Source organism: Rhipicephalus sanguineus, chromosome 3 (assembly GCF_013339695.2).
Source record: "Rhipicephalus sanguineus isolate Rsan-2018 chromosome 3, BIME_Rsan_1.4, whole genome shotgun sequence".
Classification (NCBI taxonomy): Eukaryota; Metazoa; Arthropoda; class Arachnida; order Ixodida; family Ixodidae; genus Rhipicephalus; species Rhipicephalus sanguineus.
The window spans coordinates 101,443,925-101,463,091 of NC_051178.1; the positions used below are offsets into that span (position 1 = coordinate 101,443,925).

Genomic DNA, 19,167 nt, shown 5'->3' on the forward strand with positions numbered 1-19,167 from the left:
TCATGAGCCAACGTCATCATGAATGTCACGATGAAGGTAGTGGATTGATTTCTCTGTCGCTTCGGTGACACTGCTGTTTTAAGCAAAAAGGCCTCCATTTTTTTTTATAAATATAGCGTCTATAGTACCATAAAGCCTTGGGCTGCATACATCTTGGTAATTCGATGATCAAAACAAGGAACGTTACCCCTCCCTGTTCCAAAGTTTCGTTCCTTTGAGGTTTTTTTCATCGGTGCTTATTATTCGAAAAATGCGCTATTCCATTCGAGTACCGAATGGAACAGAATGCCATTATATTCGTTATTCGAAATTTTCGAATATTTGCACACCCCTAGGAAATACTCATATTTCTACAACCCATAAAGGAGCACGGCTCAGCGTCGTGGAGGGGAGGCTAAAGGGGTGCGAAAGAAGCGAGTGGTAAGGAAAGGGCACCTTCTGGAGAAATGATTACCCACAACGCCGAGCGCCGGGCCGGGGCACCTTCTCTTCCCATTAGAAAAACCCGTCGGTACCAGGCGGCACTGGGAATCAAGCCCAATACCCCCCGCTTTGGAGGCGGACGCTCTAACCTCTCGGCCACTGCTGAGGTGTCCCAGGAGTGCGGACATGCATGTCGAGATCTCTCCTATCCACTACCCACCATCTTTCCCTCCCTTCCACTCCCCTCCTCCAACACCCAGTGACGCTGCGCCGTGTTCCCTTATAGGTTGCAGAAATCGGCATCTTTCCCAACCTGAGACCACCACCTTCCACGAACCTCCCGTAAGGGATCCGAGAGCGACTGGATGATCTGGTGTTCGTCGAAGACGAGCCCCTTGAACCGGTTCTCGGCGTAGTCTCGAATACGGCGACGCAGATTCATCGGCAGCATCTTGTACTGCATGTAGTCATCCAGGTCGCGTATCTTGACAAAAAAAGGAAGAGAAACGAGTTACTTAGTGCACGAGCCAGTTAAGCAGGTGCAGGTGCGCGTAATTCGCTCGCTTCATTCCCAAGCAGGCAAAGAAACGCAGCCGTCTTTTACGGGTGCATTGTATAAACATATTTCTGGATAACGAATACAGCTATTCAAAGGCTATACAGTTGGCGCTGTATAGCACACAGCCTATGCTGACGGGCAGCACGTGAGGATGCAACGCATAATTTGCAAAAAAACAGCAAGTGCTCTTGTGTTTCAAAAAAAAAATAAATAAAGGACGATTTAAAGTACTCTACTAAGGAAGAGCAGCCAAATGTCCCTCAACGAGGGGTTGCTTGAATTGGGTGTGTGTTGTGTTTAGAAAAAAGGTAGACGATTCAGAATGGTTTACTCTGCTATAAGGTGACCACTAGAGTAAATCAGAGTAAATCATTCTGAGTCATCTACCTCAAGGCGCGTGAACACCTTAGTAGAGGAAGCTACGTCACGCGCCTTGAGCGCGTGACGTACCTTCCTTCCCCTTTGGTATCCCTCCTCCCCTGTCTAGCTCCCAGCGCACTCGTCGGGACGGAAGCAGAGAGAAAGCAGGGACAGTTGAGCGAGTTGGTGTATATTCATACTTAAAGGAAGCGCGAAAGCGCTTAAACATTCCGATGAATCCCTTTAACTCCGCTCGTACTTGGCGGATTCGAAAACTTTTTGCAGCGATCGATTCGTGAAGCAATAAACTCCTCTACTGAGGTCAATCGATGATGACTTGAAAAGGCGGTTCAGGTCCCCTTTAATGACCATGTCACCCGAAATAACCGACAGTCGAATTGATCAACTTAACTGAAGACGCTCGCATTCGTACAGCTCCCCCCCCCCCCCCCGCTTTTCTTACGCACACTTCGATCCCATTACGTAATATCGATCATGCGAATAGCGGTGTGTGCTACAACAGGGCTTCAATTTAAGCCCCGCTTTTAAGTCGTACAGCGGCCGGACATAAAGCAGCCTTTTGTGGTGCCGCGAGCAAAATTAATTAGGCAGTGATCTTAACGAATAAGACGACGCCCGTATGTAATTTCGATCTACGTGGTCATTTTCAAATGCTGAAACACAGAACTTGAGTTTCATGGCGATTCCCTCCGTCATTCAGACAATAACCAGCGCGGAAAAGTTCGTGACTACGAAATTCAATAATACAATCAGTTTAATTAGTAAACGATTTGCTCTCTTTTTCATCAAATGAGATCCGAATGGACACATAATTCATCTTAGATAACGTAACTCGAGCAGCTTCGTAGGCTTCTTATTCTTTCTCTTTTTATTGCAAGGAGGGAAATTAAAAAGAAACGTTCTATAGTGAGGCGAGTGATAGAATGGAAATGAATCGAGGTGCGCGTTTCTTTATTTTCTTGTTATTGTTAGGCAACCACGTTTTTTAATGAACTTTAATTGAGTTTCCTTTTTATCTCAGAATTCCTCAACTTCAGTTAAAATGCACAAATAATGCACCCTGTTCTTTCCTGAGCTTCATTATTTGCTTGCTTACGGTTGTATGCTGAACGCTGGTTCTCGACGATCCAATGTTCGTTTCTCAATAGAATTTGGGAAAGAGCGGTTGATTGCCACCTCTTCCCCTATGCGCAATTTCCCGCTCTGTATACAACGTCCTTGGGTGATCGTATAGTGCGTGCCGTTCAGTCATGTCAACAATAACGCGATCGCAGCGCTGTAGAAGCAAGCTTCGCACTTGAACATGCTTCAGTAGCCTTAAAGGGTCCTTCCAACACTATTCCACCTCCCATTCTTTAGTTGCTCGTTGCATAGACTGATGGCTGGTGACTGATGGCTGGGAGATAATCTTAGCATAGGTCTAAGCCCCGATATCAAATAATTTGGTATTTTAATCACGCAATAAAGTCGCGTCGAGAAAACTCACAAAAAGAAAACGCGGGTGGCGACGCCACCTGGAAGTTCCTGCGCCAATCGCCATGACGTCATGCATTTTCATGGCGTCTGCTAGGACCCCCATCGTTCCTAATCAGTAAAAAAGGAAGTACGTTGTCCTCTGGGGGGGGGGGGGGGGGGGGGGACCAGAGACATAGCATACCAAGTTTCAAAAAATTTTGTTGGGCCAATGTCACCAAAATACGAAAAATGCACCTTGAAATCTGTGATGTCATGCGCGGAAATTTTGGCGCAAAATTTAAAAGCGAAAGTTTCACCTTCATTTGCTCCTTTAATATTAAAGCTATGGTGGCGAAAATAACGACGTTAGAGTGTTCAGAATAAAATTGATCAAAGTAAACCGATTCATTCTTCGAATTTATTTTCCTTTTACAAAGTAAATGCCGCCGTGCGTCGTATTTACACTCGGAGATATAGAATAAAAGAGCAACGCCAATCGGCAGCCGCACCCTCTGCCTGTTCCTGAGGTAGGTGTAGTTCATGGAGGTGATCATGTCGATGCAGGCGCCCACCAGCAGCGCTTGCAGGGCGTGACCCGTGGCCATGCAGCCGCAGCGCAGCCACGAGTCGGTCATGCTGTCGGCCTCGGTGGCGCCCATCCCGACGCCCAGCATCATGGAAGTCGAGCCGTACACCGACCACGAGTACTGCACCGGCCACGACGCATTCTGCGAGAATCGCGGAAGAAGTCCGGAAGGCTGTTGGGCGTACGGCGTTCATATATCATATGGGGCACAAAGGTATACGTGTAAGGACAGACGGGTCATTGCGTTGATGTGCGTTCTATAAGCCAACGAAACAATAACCTAAAGGGAAAAGAAACACCAACTTCTCACTCGTCCCGGCATTAAACTCGGGGCTGCTCCGTAACATGAGCTAATTGCGATAGAAATTTGAGGGACGTTCGATAGCCTAAGTCGCTTTGGGAAGTTCAACCCCATGAACCAACTCCCTATATAGGTCCATTTGATGAGCTGGCCGCCAGCCTTTATCTCATGACATCAGGCATATTCCAATAGAGAGCTACCATTGGCCAATAGTTGGCACGAGGCAGGCCGGACTTTTAGATCACTGCGCTCCTTCCTAGTGGTATTGCACTGGTTATTTACTTAGTTAAGTAAACAGACTGTAGTAACTGAAATTCTGCATTTCGAATTTCGATTCACAATTGCACGCTTGCGAGAGAAACCGACCGTCGTCGTCTCACGTGTGGCTGTGCTCCCCGCGCGTGAATGAAACGCACTGAATGTACTATAGGAATGAAATGCAACATCAATCAATCAATCAATCAATCAATCAATCAATCAATCAATCAATCAATCAATCAATCAATCAATCAAGAAACAAATCAATGGCTTTTATCTTCTTTCCACATTGGAAAGAGGAGACAAGGCTAAGAGCTGGGGTATTGCTTGACGAGGGCCCTGCCCCCTTATACAGTTGACAGCCGAGCACTGCCGAGGATCACTAAAATGCAACGCTTGAAAACAAAGTAATGCTTGGAAAGAAATGCTCTTTCAAGCAAAAAGAAAACGCCCGTATACGTGCATACATATACGCATACATATCTATACAGGGTTTTTTTTTTGGAAATTAGATTTTTTATAAAAATTCTATGACAGCCAGGGTCCTTCGTTTTCGCACATGAACTCTATGTCGAGGCGGAAATACTTTTCCGCAGCTAAAATGACATTAACCTGACTAATTAGCGAAAACTCATTAATTAACATTTTAATTACTGACCTGAAGGCATATTTTAATTTATAAAGTTGCATTGCGTGCCAATTCATGGCATACTCATTTAAAAGAATTTTTTTAGAATGACGTGCCCGAAAGTTGCACGTAATTAGAGACATTCGTCATCGAATTTTAGGGCCGATACCGAAACTGACCGACAGAAAAACTGACTGAAACTGACGATACCGGACCTGATAGAATTTTTATTTTAAAAGAAAACGCCCTGTATATACACGCAAAGAAGTATTTTAAAGGTACATCGTAGGCGGGGCTCTAGCCCGCTCTGCAGAACGCAGGGCGTTTGGGCCGATGGGAAAAATGAATATGACGCTCCTAACATGTGCACTCGTAGTTGGGCGTTTAAGATATAGTTCAGTAACGTGTTTTTGGAGGGCACTTTACTCTTCCCATGGTGCTTTTGAAACTTCGAGAAGAGGTGGCTCAGAGCGCCTTTAGAATTATATCATTTATGTGCAAGATTCTGCTACAAGAACGCCACTTTTGCAAAAGCGTCGCAGGTACTTCTTAGGCTTGCCCTCAGGATATGCACTCACCACTAGGCTGAGACGCGCCACCCAGGAGTTGACGGGAAACCCTTCCAGGCGGTCCACGTAGTACTGCAGGCAACCGTGCCAGTGGATGAGGAGGAAGAGCATGCCCAAGTGGAACAGGAGGCGCACGTACACTCCCTTGGAATACACGAACTGCGCGAGCAGTTGGAGAAAGGATGCGATGCGTCGAGAACACCGCATAATTGAACGGGTCCTGAAACCACAACTCTTTGAGGTAGAAAGGTGGGCGAGTTGGAAACGATGCATGCTTGGAAAATCAGCGCGAACACGACGGAGACAGGAGACGAGAAGGACACAGTACGAGCGCTGTTTTTTTTTTTTTTTAATGAGCGCACGAAAAAATTACACATCATCTCCCACTACGGGCAACTATGGTGGGATGCGAAAGCATCGCGGGGGGTGCGCATAGAGTTTCTGTTTCTCCTATGTGACTTATGAGACGGTGGTTGTCGAGGCGTTTGAATTACCGCTTGCCGACGCTGACGTTTACGTTCGGCTTCCGGAGCCTTCCTCTGCTCCGCGGGGTGGCGCTGCCGCTGCAACTAGCGCCGACGTTGACGTTGTTCATTGCGTTTCGCACACCGTTTCACAGAGAGAGAATGACGAAAGCACAGCGAACGCGCGCTTTGGCAGCCTCGCAGCTTCGAGATTCACTTGCCGGCGTTGCCGTTTACGTTCAGCTTCGCGGGCGTCCATATCGCCGTTGCGAAGGAGAGTGCAACGGGAGCGAGCGCGCGCCGCATTATATACGAGCGCACAGCTGTGGCGGAGAGAGAGAAACCGGAGAGGAGAAACGAAGCGGAGGCAGCGCTCATGTCCTCCTGCCACCTCCTTGCGCTCACGCGATGAGAGGAGGAGAGTTGGCGCATGCGCAGTATGGGTGCGGACGCCGCAGAACGGACACTGCCCCGAGCATAAGATGCTTTCGCATCTAAAACCAACACCACGCGTGTGCAGGAATTTTAGGTCACGTGAAAGAAACTGCGCACCTCGCAATCCAGCAAACAAACAGAAGGTTCATATATGCAATCGTCGCCCATCATTTTGATGAAGAACGCTTCCGCGAGTTACCAAGCCCTTTTATCCTTCTGTTTAAACCTAATGACTGTTGTTATGCCAGGGCTCCCAAACCCAAACTTTCTTGCTTCGACAAGGAATTCAAGCTGGTAAAACGTCTGACGCAACCAGCGTCAACACCCGCTGATGCAACGAAGCGGGAGTCTTACGCAATCCCCGGCAACTCCGGCGATGAGGCTGACGCAACCAGCGTCAACACCAGCTGATGCAACGAGGCGGGAGCCTTACGCAATCCCCGGCAACTCCGGCGCTGCGCCTGACGCAACCGACGGAGATCTCTCCCGCTACGTGCGGCAAGCCCTCCTCCCCGCGGATCCGGTTCGAGCCAGCGACCAACGGCGGTTCCTGATTGGAGGCTTCGCACTACTGGCTGATGCAAGGGGTCGGCCAGGGCTATAAAAGAACCAAGCTGCGCGGAGAGAGAGGGAGACAGCGAGACAGCGAACGAAGAAATCGCGGGTCGTCGTCGCACCGCTGTGCGAGCCCAATAAGCTGTCGGCCCCAGCGCCGAATATGTAACGCCTCTGTATATATGTATATAAATTTGCCTTAACTCACCGTCGCCTTGATCGCTCCGTCTATCAGCTCTGCGCAGAAGCAGTCGCAAGCTGAGACACCCGTTTCCCAACACTGTTATTGAAAAGTGGGTTACACCCACATGACCTGCAATGAACTGAAAGCTGTGACGTCAGCGTTACCTTCTATGTATATTTTTGTGCTGGCGAAGCCGTTCATTCATGCATTTACCAGTCTGGCCTATGTACGCCTTTCCGCAGAAGAGGGGAATCCAATAAACAACCCCAACGGCGCAGGTAACGGCTGATTGCGATGCTTCACCGAGCAACCTGCAACCGCTGTTCCTCGAGTCTTCTTCTCAATTGCTGCACAAGCTTTTCCTACTTTTAGGTTTGAGGAAAAAGCTCTCGTACTGTGTCCTTCTCGTCTTGTGTCTCCGTCGTGTTCACGTTGATTTTTCAAGTATACACCTCTTGTTAAAAACACACACACACGCACGCACACACACACACACACACACACACACGCGCGCGCGCACACACACACACACACACACACACACACACACACACACACACACACACACACACACACACACACACACACACACACACTGCGGAAAGAGATGCTGCTGCGAACAGCTCCGCCAAACCTTGCAGTCGTGCGTTGCAAGGATAGTTTGCAAGCGGTGCGCGAAGTTGCCACTTTTGCCAAGTTCCCTGGCAGTCATTGGCGAACTCCTGTTCTGACGTAATCACTGAGGCATAGCATGGACGAAATGAATAAAAGAAAGGACAACAATCGAGGAGCTTAAATCAAGCTAGGTTCCTGCTGATATGACCCCATTGGCAAGGTGCCAATGTTCGAAGTACTGTTATGTGTTCAAGCACATTTTTAAAAAATCAAGTGAGTGAGTGAGTGAGTGAGTGAGTGAGTGAGTGAGTGAGTGAGTGAGTGAGTGAGTGAGTGAGTGAGTGAGTGAGTGAGTGAGTGAGTGAGTGAGTGAGTGAGTGAGTGAGTGAGTGAGTGAGTGAGTGAGTGAGTGAGTGAGTGAGTGAGTGAGTGAGTGAGTGAGTGAGTGAGTGAGTGAGTGAGTGAGTGAGTGAGTGAGTGAGTGAGTGAGTGAGTGAGTGAGTGAGTGAGTGAGTGAGATACAACGAGCCACGACACTTACGAAGTTCTCCTCGACGCCGGCTAGGTTCCTGATTACGGTGGTGAGCCGGCCAATCTTGGGCAGTGCCAGCAGCTTGTTGATGCGCAGGATGCTGGGGTATGCTGACGTGGTGGATGGGTCGTTGGCCACGTTACCCGTGTGCATCACAACCATGGCGGTGTAGTCTAGCGGCAGGCAGCAGAAGGAGTCCACGTAGAACCAGCCCCGTCGGTACTGTACCGCCACGTATTCCGGATCCATGTTGATGCGGCCGTGGGCTTCCTTCATGGCAATGCCTGCGCGTCCGATGCAGCTAAGGGTAAAACACTGGCACGGCAGATGTTTCGCTGTCATCGCTAGCTTAGCCTATAATGGTCAAAGCTGTGGGTGCGGGCGTGTGTGTCAGTAATCTGGAGTATCGAGCGTTGCGGTCATCTCAAGACACGACATATTTAAGGTATAGTGCAGTGCCCATTCTACTGAAGTCACGGAAGGTGTGTAAAATTAGCAAAATTATGTCACATTAACGGGCCGTCGTTAAGTCTAATAAAGTTTTGACGCATTTGTGCTCGGCGGGCGTCAGTTTAAGTTGTAGCAGTAACGAAGGCAAGCATATGCTGTAGTACGGAAAGCCGAGCTAGTTGGTACGAATTCATAGTGCAATAGCGCAAAAACACAGGGACACAGGCAAGAGAGACGATACAGGCGCTTGTATCGATACAGGCGATTAGCGCCTGTATCGTCTCTCTTGCCTGTGTCCCTGTGTTTTTGCGCTATTGCACTATGAAGCATATGCTGCAGCTCCTGCACCCTGAAACCACACCAGTGACATGGCGAGCCCTTAAAGGTCAACCATGCGCAAGGCGTTCCTTTCTATTATATATGAAGAGCCAATCTCGAGAAGACAACCGATTCAACGCTTAAGCTTTGGTATTAACATGAGATAAAAGGCAGCGGAAACTTACAGCATTATATTTCTGCAAAGTAGGCAGGTCAGTCAGAAATACGTGGCCGTTTCGCCTGAAACGGTCAGGCATGGCACTGCAGTGCTAAATTATAGCGTTAGGGAGGCGGCTGCGTCGCTCGAGCAGCAACTGCGAACTTTGATCAAAAGGGCGCCGTCGCGCGCGCTCGACAGAAATCAGTCGACAATGCGTACGTTCTGTACGTGCCCTCACCGCTTACTTCTCGTTAGGACGACAAACAGCATGAAAACCACTTCGACCCCTGGAGCGGCCGTATTCCCTTACACCAGCGTTTTGTATAGTTACGCGAGATCGTGTCCAAAAGAGTTAGATGCTAGCCGCACTTGGTATAACATTCCAATTTTTTGTTGTGAAATAATCGTGAAATAATGTTAAGCATACAGGCACGGGCGCCGGTTACTAAATATAGGCAACACAAACGCCACTCTATTGCCCCGTGCTCGTGCGCCCTTCTGCCCCATGTCCGTGCGCCCTTCTTTCATAATGAATTCCTACCGACTAACTTCACTTTCTCTCTTTCAAAGCAATACGTCTTCCTTGTCCACTGTACTGTATCGGTTCATTAGATTCTTTCTGCACTTAAGCAGCCATAGTTTCCATATCAGCTCACAATTTGTACCCTTCGTTACACGCACAGAAGCAGCTTGGTACGATTTGCACGAGTCCTGCTCTATATTCTCAGACGAGCGCAGGAAAATCTGTGGACTCGTTGTCTTGCGAGAAAACGTAAACTCCACGAAGTGAATGGCGACGTGCAGAGACTGAACTGGTACAACAAACAGAGAAGCAAACCTCTTCCTGTTGACCTCAAGCCATTTCGATCGACACAACTATAGCCCCACAATACCTAGTGACCTCGTGAACTAATTCAAAAAGTGGCAGTTTCGCAGTGAGGGCGAAGTAATGAATGCCGCAGCAACAAAGTGGAATGTCGTACGAAGTAAGGCTTGCAGCTAACGCCTGTATACATCCAACCTGGCGTAACTCAACAAAGCGCCGGCGTAAGAAAACGCGACCGCTGCAGCGAGCGAAGCGATCTTCGTGCTGCCTATCTCTTCCTCGCAAGCCGATCGGTGAGACCAGCGCGTACGAAGGTGTAAGCCGTCTGCTGATCCCTGTAAGAATAAGTGCGCATGACGGCCCCGGCTGAGCAAAGTGCGGAGCCATGCGGTCACCCTCCGCCCCATGGGCCTTTCGCGCGACGAAAGACAGCCGGTGCTGCGCGTTTCCACTACGCTACATAAGAGTTTGTCGCCTGCGCTCGCACGCTTTCACTCGCACATCGAATATACGACGTGCGGGGCGACGTTAACAATTTGGACTATACAGAGAACATCACGGCGTCGCCGACGGCGACGGCAAAAACGCGCTGAGTGTCCATATATTTGCAATCGCCATAAAAGCGAAGCCGAATAGCGCGAGCTACAGTATTGTCTTCCAGCTGAGGCCTCCGAAGTCGGTATACGTGTGCCTAAAACACGCCTCTGCTTTCACAGTGTGCCCATGTGGCGCCGAACCTCCGCATGAACTCTCAAGCGCGAAAGTCGGGCGGCAGATCAGCGGGGTCGTGCTATTTACCCCGCGTTTCTAGTCCTCGTTATACCTGTCCTGAAGTTGAAGATTACGTCAACGAAGAAGAGCACGTCGGATGCGATGTTGAAGAGGCGCCATTCGTATCGCTCCCTCTGGGCGCTCTCGAAGTAGGCGATGTTCAGAGGCACGAGGATGACGCTGGCGAAGCTCATCGCCACCATGCACAAGTCCCACGCGTTCCTGCAGTACCACACGAATTCAGGACATGAGTATTAGTATAACCCAAATAGATTATACATCGTGAGCATGTCTTTTCAGCGCGCCCCGCCACGGTGGTCTAGTGGTTATGGCGCTCGACTGCTGACCCGAAGGTCGCGGGATCGAATCCCGGCCGCGGCGGCTGCATTTTCGATGGAGGCGAGAATGTTTGAGGCCCGTGTACTTAGGTTTAGGTGCACGTTAGAGAACCCCAGGTGGTCGAAATTCCCGGAGCCCTCCACTATGGCGTCCCTCATAATCATATCGTGGCTTTTTTTCAGCGCCAAGCAGAGAAGGACCAAAGACCGTGAAGGAAAAGACACATACGAGCGTCAGACCTCGTGTGTGTCTTATTGTTTCTCGGTCTTTCGTCCTCGCCTGTTTCACGCTGAAAAAACTTGCTCGATATCGTGAGCCAACTAACTCGCACTAGAGTCCTGCTAAGATTATACATGCTTAAGGAAAGCCGCGAGCGCGAATCGAGATGCGGTACATAGGGTGAACGTAGACCTCCCCAGGAGTTGCGAGTCACAGCTTCCCAGCATTCACTGGAAACTGAACATGCAACCGATCGCTGCCATCCACGAACATTAAATATCGCTTGCAGAGCGCAGTGAAGTTTATACTACGATAAAGTGCCGACCTGAAGGTGGTCTTTGGGTGTATCATCCACGGGAAGCTACGCTCCTGTCGAATGGGTCGTATGGGCATACCGTCGAGGATGCGTTTGTCCTCGACGTCTAAAGGAAACAGAAAACCCTGTCTCATCTTCGGTGGAAACAGGAACGCCTTGAGCTGCCGCTTGAACATCGTCACTAGCCGACGCTCCACGTCTTTGTCCTGTAATAACATAAGAAAATACAACAATCTTTTTTACACAGCTTGTTAATATGGCTAACAAAACCCTTAGACTTTTCGACAACGAGCCATTCGATAGAAGGCATTCTGTTTTTCGTCACATGCTGCGGCAGCCGCCTTAGAAAGAACTGTGGCATTTATTTTCCTGACGTAGACATATTGATGCTTTGTAAAATTTATTTTTAAATGAAAAGAAAAAAAATGGTACGGCCAACGGAAGGCTTCTAAAGCTGCGCCCGCCCGATCTCAGAGGTCAGGAAGGAACCAGTGAAGGTCTGCGAAATTGATGTGTTTCCGCGAAATTGCCGGAAACAGAGTTGTGGAAGAACATTTTTTTTTTTATATTTAAGTAGCTTTACCCCTTCAGTCAGACAGGGCAAAGTGATATGCGACATCCTACGCTCGGGGTAGTTAAGGCAAGCCCGTCTCTACCGGGAGCCTCTTCTCGTCCAAGTGGACAGAGGACTACAAAGTTATCACGTGAAGAGAAAAACGAACGTAAATTTTGTCTATCACCAACCACACCGTGACACTGTGCGGTTGATGACAGACAAATTCCCGTCGTCGATGTGGCAACAAGATTTCGCCCAGCTTCGGCCCAGGGTTCTACCAAAAAAGTACTCGTCCACAGGAGCCCCGCAAACACAGGCTGACGTCGTTTTGGCGGACTTCGTCATGCGGACCCCCTTTCACTCTGGCCATGGTTCGCAATCAGCGCAGATCCTTCTGTCGTCCTATGTGTGTTCTCCTCTGTCGCTCTCTTTCTTGAAGGCATAATAAAGAAATCAAGTCTAAGGTTTTGCGTCTCTTGAATACATATTAATAGCGGAACTAAAACAGGGACGCAGAAGGATGCAGACAGGTTTTACGTGCCAAAACCCCCGTATAAATATGAGCCGTGCGAATAGCGGGGGGCTCCTGATTAATGTTGACCAGCTGGGGTTCTTTGACGCGCACCCATGTACAAATACGCGGGTGTTGTTTCTCATCAGGAGTGCTATATCACGCTGATAGCGAGAGCGTTATTCGTGACCCATACGGGGCGCGGCGATAGCGCAGAAAGACTCCTCAAGTACACCCTTTATTTATAAGAGTGCATCACTGACCCCTTTTGATATCGCGGCGAGAGCTAACCGGACTGCATATATACACCGGTTAGCCGGATTACGTACGATCTCTTTAGTGTGCTGCTCCAACTCCGCAATTTCGGCTGCCGTGCCGCCTTTCCGACGGACGAGACGGCGACGTCCCACGGTACGGCGGGGTGCGTGCGTCTTCCACCTCCACATTACCCCAGGACACGCCGTGGGTGGACGACTTGGATGTTTTGGAAGCCCTGGAAATCTTGGACGATTTGCTTCCCCTCCTCGACTGCTCGCTTGTCCCGGGAAACGGAAGAGTGCTGACTGCGGCCTCAGCAGGGCTCGCCGCGCCTTCTGTGCGGACCGCCGTAGTCTTTTTCTCGACGTCGGGAGTCGACGTCACTTGCGTGGGGTCCGCGGAAGACAGCACTCGACTTTGGTCGGATGCCCACTGCACCTGCATCTCGTCTGTGGCGGACGCCTTCTGCGTAGTGTCTGGTGACTGCTGCTGCTCCAGCAACTGCGTCGGCGACGCCGTCGAGTGTTTCGTGCGGCGAGACTTGGACTTCCTTCGGTGCTTGTGATGCTTCTTCTTCGCCCCATGACAGACAAGTTAGGACAACCCAGTGCCTTGGAGATTGCCTGCTGCAGTGAAGTATCGTTTTTTGATAAGACTTGTGTTAGCGCTCACTACGATTGATTGATTGATTGATTGATTGATTGATTGACTGATTGACTGACTGACTGACTGATTGATTGATTGATTGATTGACTGACTGACTTGATAGATTGATTGATTGATTGATTCGCCTAGAAACAACACTGTGCTAAAACGCGCTTGATAGAAGGGTACTGCAATAGCTGAGACATAGCGCTGCTGATCGAAGTACAGTCGGTGTGAAAAGTTTACGGACCAGCTAGGACTGAGAAAACGTTGAGTTTGCCAGCTATTTGTGCCTGTGTTTGATCGAACTGCACAGTACATGTTTTTAGCGCATTTCAGAACGGGCCGCAAATCTAAATTCAAGGCTGCCTGCCGCAACAGCTGGAATATTCAGCTTTTTCTTGTGTCTCGTGGTCCCTAAATATTTTACGTTGACTGTACATATGCATAGATGTAGAACGCCAACACGAATAAAAGAAGAGCTTCTAAAATCTGGTTTATGTCAACAAAACCCAGACAAAAAAAAAACATGCATAAAAACACCCGTGTTTTTAAAGAGTTATGCGCAGGATATGAAAAAAAGAAGGCATAACGAAAAAGGCGTGAGGTGTTGTACTGCGCTATGTGGTTCGTGAACTGTAGTTCACAAGTGTGAACTTATCACACAGCTTATCAAAAGCATTATTTCCACTTTAGGAATCGTCTACGCTACATGTGTTCCGGCTCCAGATTTTGCTGTCCGCCCAGAATGTAGTTTCGAACGGCTAGCAATAAAGGAACGCAACTGAGAACAAGAAATAGAAGAAATTAATTTTCAGTAATCGAAATGCACCAATTCGAGGCGGAAATAAAAACGAAAGAAAATAGAAAAACCACGAAACAGAAACCAAGAAGCAGGAGCGTAGCCAGGGGGAGGGGGTGTTGGTTGGTGAGATCCAAATCCCCCCGCCCCCATCCTGCCAAAAATTTTCAGTATTGCTTGCGTATATATACACGCACACATACAAACGCACGCACGAACATACATAAATTATGCTTGAACCCCCCCCCCCCCCCGAAAAAATTTCTGGCTACGCGAGAAGACTCTGCCACTTATATGTGAATATGCGACATCGCGCGAGCGCGATGATTGGGGTTGAAATGGTGTTGCGAATCCACCACCACGACTGTGAGTGGCTTTAACACGCGGAGCTATAGGCATTAAACTGCCCGCCCCTAATCCATAAATCCGTATTAACGTACTCTTTATCCTTAGTGTCGCTTCCAATAAGCGAAGCTTGTGAAGCCAGAAGACCTATTTTAACGTTCAGTGCGCTCGCTCCCGAGCCTATATACCCCGAGATCTATAACACTGCAGCATCTGTAAAATCTTCCAGACAGACACAGCTACGCTTAAGCATATGCTCTAGGAATGCGAGGCTAAAGTCAAACACATTAATCCCGATGCTCTCTCGGCGAGGTGGGAAGCCGCTCTGCGCAGCTCCAAGCTCGTCGCGACCAACTCTGGTCAGTCAAGCAGGCCCGTGAAGCGACGGAGAGGCAAGGCCTTGACGTCCCGACATGGGAGACCTGAGCCTGGGCCATTAATCTGGCGGACAATCAATAAGGTTTTTTTTTTTTCATCCATCCATCCCAAGCCTGTTATATGATGCTCAATAGTGCCAGCTGTCGGTAGGGCAAACCGATGGTACCACTTCCTAATAAACAGGAGTAGGTATCGGGTTTCCGACATCGTAAGGGAAGATAAGGCATAGGAAAGTACTCACTCGATTGCGCGACCTACGCAACACCCACGAACGGTTGAAGCCTTCAAACTTGGACCAGTCGGGACAGAAATGAGCGAAGACTGACCGCTGGCTAACTCTTCCTATTATTCTTCTTCCTTCTCGCTTGCTTGCTTGCTTGATCCTCTTCTACTGGCTCTTACCCACAAAGGGGGATTGGCCATGAAACCGGCGGTAAACATTACATGGAACTTTAGAATTTAGACAAAAGTAATTGAATTAATCGGACTACAAGCGAGTATTGAAAATAAAATAAGAATCTTTGGGTTATGTGCCAATAGAATGAGAAAAAAAACCTTAATATCGAAAATAATCAATTAGAGAAAAGAATTATAAAATACCAAATTGCAATAGGAAATAACTTAATAAGGAACTCTTCTTGTGTCTCGAAGAAATTCGCAGACAGCTATGCAAACGTTCCTGTTGCTGTGGCCCAGAGAAGACGCCCCAAGGGAAAGAATATTTGCAGAATCTAGAGGAATGTTCAAATTTCTCAATAAATATTCGAAATGTTTTTTCCTGTGACTGGAGAAACGACGGCAATGTATTAAAAAGTGATCAATGTTTTCAGGCTCTTGACATAAAAAGCAAAGAGGGGACGGAACCAGACCAGCCCTGTGTAAATAAAAATTTAGAGGAGGAATACGGCATCGAAGTTTAGTAAGGGCCACCTCCAATTTACGAGAGGGACACCATTTATTGTTCCAAGGAAAAGAAAAGGTGACCATATTCTTGCTGCGGTAATCTTGCTTTCATGGAATCCTGATGTAATGCGTATTTTCGGAATCTAGATGCAGTAATAAAGTCTGTATCTGGTACAATGTACATTGCAGGACCATCTTCTCGCCTTTGGTCTGCAAGGCTCGCGAAGCACTTCGCCGTAGAAGCTTGCCTGCTCCTTATTTCTGGCACATACCCACGATGGGGCTATCCGCCAATACGCCCTCGGTTGATGTATAAATGTGAACTTAAAAATATTGAGGAACAGTAAGGGGAAAGCTTCACATTCTTAGAAAGTGAACAACATAATTTTTTTTGTTATGCGGTAAAAATAGGTAAATAAATAAAATTAATACCGGCAGAATAAATTAAATGATGGAAAAATAATTCCTAGAACACGATTAAAATATAGATGATTTTTGCGAAATATTGAAGAATTGAATATTGTTAATTCACTCACGAGGTGTCCTCTTTTCGTCAATCAGGAATTCGCAGAGGGCCCGCAGAAATTCTTGTTGCTGCAGCTCAATGGAGCAGTCATAACGTAGTTCAGCGCAAAAAACAGGCAACAGACGAGTGAGAGGACAAGGACACAGCGCATATGTGTCCTTGTCCTCTCACTCGTCTGTTGCCTGTTTTTTGCGCTGAACTACGTTATGACTGACTCGTTCCAACTCGCCCAACAAGCAACGTTGCTAAGTTCAATGGAGCAACCCCAAAGCGAAAAATGTTTTGAGTATTTAATGGCAGTAATGAAATTTTTGATAAAATTTCTAAGTACCTGCGAAGGGTACGTAACTGAATGAAGCAAAAGCGACCTTTCGTGCACGCCACTCCATTTTGGGCGGGAAACTGAATTTTATCGTAAAAAAAAGCCGGCAGATCCCACGCATTGTGGGAATCGATGTAATGCGAAGCAGCCAGCAAAGAGCTGCATACATCGTCTTGTATGTAATTGAGGAAAATGACATGGTTTTCATGTTAACTCCTATTATTTATGTTCGCCACACAGTAACGTCGCGCAATACCAACTTCGGGGTCGATCAAGCTAGAGAAACGGCCGCCAGCGCACAATCAGCGTGGTACGTAAGTCATGCTGTACATGACATGCGTGTCATGATTTTCATGATAACTCTGTTATTTAGGTTCGTGACACAGTCACGTCGCAAGATACCAATTTTGGTGTATATCAAGCTAGCGAAACGGCCGCCAGCGTCCCATGAGCGTGGCACGTAAGTCATGCTGTACATGACATGCGTGTCATGATTTTCATGTTAACTCCTGTTATTTATGTTCGAAACACAGTCACGTCGCAAGATACCAATCTTGGTGTACATCAACCTAGCGAAACGGCCGCCAGCGCCCCATTAGCGTGGCGCGTAGGTCATGCTGTACATAACATGCGTGTCATGATTTTCATGTTAACTCGTGTTTTTATCTTCGTCACGCAGTCACGTCGCGCAATACCAATTTCGGGGTAGATCAAGCTAGCAAAACGGCCGCCAGCGTTTCATGAGCGTGGCACGTAAGTCATGCTGTACATGACATGCGTGTCATGATTTTCATGTTAACTCGTGTTATTTATGCCCGTTACACAGTCACGTCACAAGATACCAATTTTGGTGTATATAAATCTAGCGAAACGGCCGCCAGCGCCCCATGAGCGTGGCACGTAAGTCATGCTGTACATGACATGCGTGTCATGATTTTCATGTTAACTCCTGTTATTTATGTTCGAAACACAGTCACGTCGCAAGATACCAATCTTGGTGTACATCAAGCTAGCGAAACGGCCGCCAGCGCTTCATGAGCGTGGCGCGTAGGTCATGCTGTACATAACATGCGTGTCATGATTTTCATGTTAACTCGTGTTTTTATGTTCGTCACACAGTAACGTCGCGCAATATCAACTTCGGGGTCGATCAAGCTAGAGAAACGGCCGCCAGTGCACAATGAGCGTGGTACGTAAGTCATGCTGTACATGACGTGCGTGTCATGATTTTCATGATAACTCGTGTTATTTATGTTCGTCGCACGGTCACGTCGCAAGATACCAATTTTGGTGTATATCAAGCTAGCGAAACGGCCGTCAGCGCCCCATGAGCGGGGCGCGTAAGTCATGCTGTACATGACATGCGTGTCATGATTTTCATGTTAACTCCTGTTATTTATGTTCGAAACACAGTCACGTCGCAAGATACCAATCTTGGTGTACATCAAGCTAGCGAAACGGCCGCCAGCGCTTCATGAGCGTGGCACGTAAGTCATGCTGTACATGACATGCGTGTCATGATTTCCATGTTAACTCGTGTTATTTATGCCCGTTACACAGTCACGTCACAAGATACCAATTTTGGTGTATATAAATCTAGCGAAACGGCCGCCAGCGCCCCATGAGCGTGGCACGTAAGTCATGCTGTCGGTCCACTGTTAAAGGGAACACTCGAATGAGCCCCCTTCATTTTGCTGGCCCCCTCATTCCAAGTGGATGTGGAAACGTTGTTCGTTCAAGGTACTGGTCTGTCAAAGGGAGTTGGAACTCTCAACCACCAGTAGTCTTATGTAAATCTAAGCCACTGTACTGTTGCAAGAGAGCGCTATCCTGACATGCCCTGAACGCAATTGTTCCCTTTAACAGTGGACCGACCTGTACATGACATGCGTGTCATGATTTTCATGTTAACTCGTGTTATTTATGTTCGTTACACAGTCACGTCACAAGATACCAATTTTGGTGTATATAAATCTAGCGAAACGGCCGCCAGCGCCCCATGAGCGTGGCACGTAAGTCATGCTGTACATGGCATGCGTGTCATGATTTTCATGTTAACTCGTGTTATTTTTGTTTGTTACACAGTCACGTCGCAAGATACCAATTTTGGTGTATATCAATCTAGCGAAACGGCCGCCAGCACACCATGAGCGTAGCATGTAAATCATGCTGTACATGACATGCGTGTCATGATTTCATGTTATGACTTGTCATTTATGTTCGTCATACAGTCATGTTACGCCATACCAATTTTGGTGCACATTCGATTAACCAAGCGACCAGGAGAGCACAAAGTCGTAGGCGGCTAGTAGATAGATAGATAGATAGATAGATAGATAGATAGATAGATAGATAGATAGATAGATAGATAGATAGATAGATAGATAGATAGATAGATAGATAGATAGATAGATAGATAGATAGATAGATAGATAGATAGATAGATAGATAGATAGATACGCTCAAAGTCGCAGAAGTTCGCTAAGAAATGCTTCGCATTTAAAAAAATTGGGAACTCTACTCAAGAAAATGCTTTCCTAACCATAAAAAAAATGGTAGTTTTGGGTGAGAATAAAT

General features: G+C 47.7%; 1 protein-coding gene across 1 annotated transcript; it reads right to left on the reverse strand.

Annotated features, from left to right (window-relative positions):
• Positions 1-703: 703 nt before the first annotated feature.
• Positions 704-13,113, reverse strand: LOC119386858 (potassium/sodium hyperpolarization-activated cyclic nucleotide-gated channel 1). Its single transcript, XM_037654123.2, has 7 exons — positions 12,976-13,113; positions 11,354-11,550; positions 10,523-10,692; positions 7,955-8,229; positions 5,170-5,319; positions 3,328-3,546; positions 704-907 (listed from the first exon to the last, which is right to left on the reverse strand). Exons 1-7 carry the CDS (start codon positions 13,111-13,113, stop codon positions 704-706), a joined length of 1,353 nt encoding a protein of 450 aa, XP_037510051.2.
• Between the last annotated feature and the right edge of the window lie 6,054 nt (positions 13,114-19,167).

Bases quoted from the DNA above. Each gene is read 5' to 3' on its own strand.
- LOC119386858 (XM_037654123.2), bottom strand. From the start codon at position 13,113: ATGCAGGTGCAGTGGGCATCCGACCAAAGTCGAGTGCTGTCTTCCGCG. The intron at 11,551-12,975 runs GTCAGCACTCTT...ATGTTATTACAG, and splicing joins CGAGCCCTGCTGAGGCCGCA to GACAAAGACGTGGAGCGTCG. The intron at 8,230-10,522 runs GTATAACGAGGA...TCGGACGCGCAG, and splicing joins AATCTTCAACTTCAGGACAG to GCATTGCCATGAAGGAAGCC.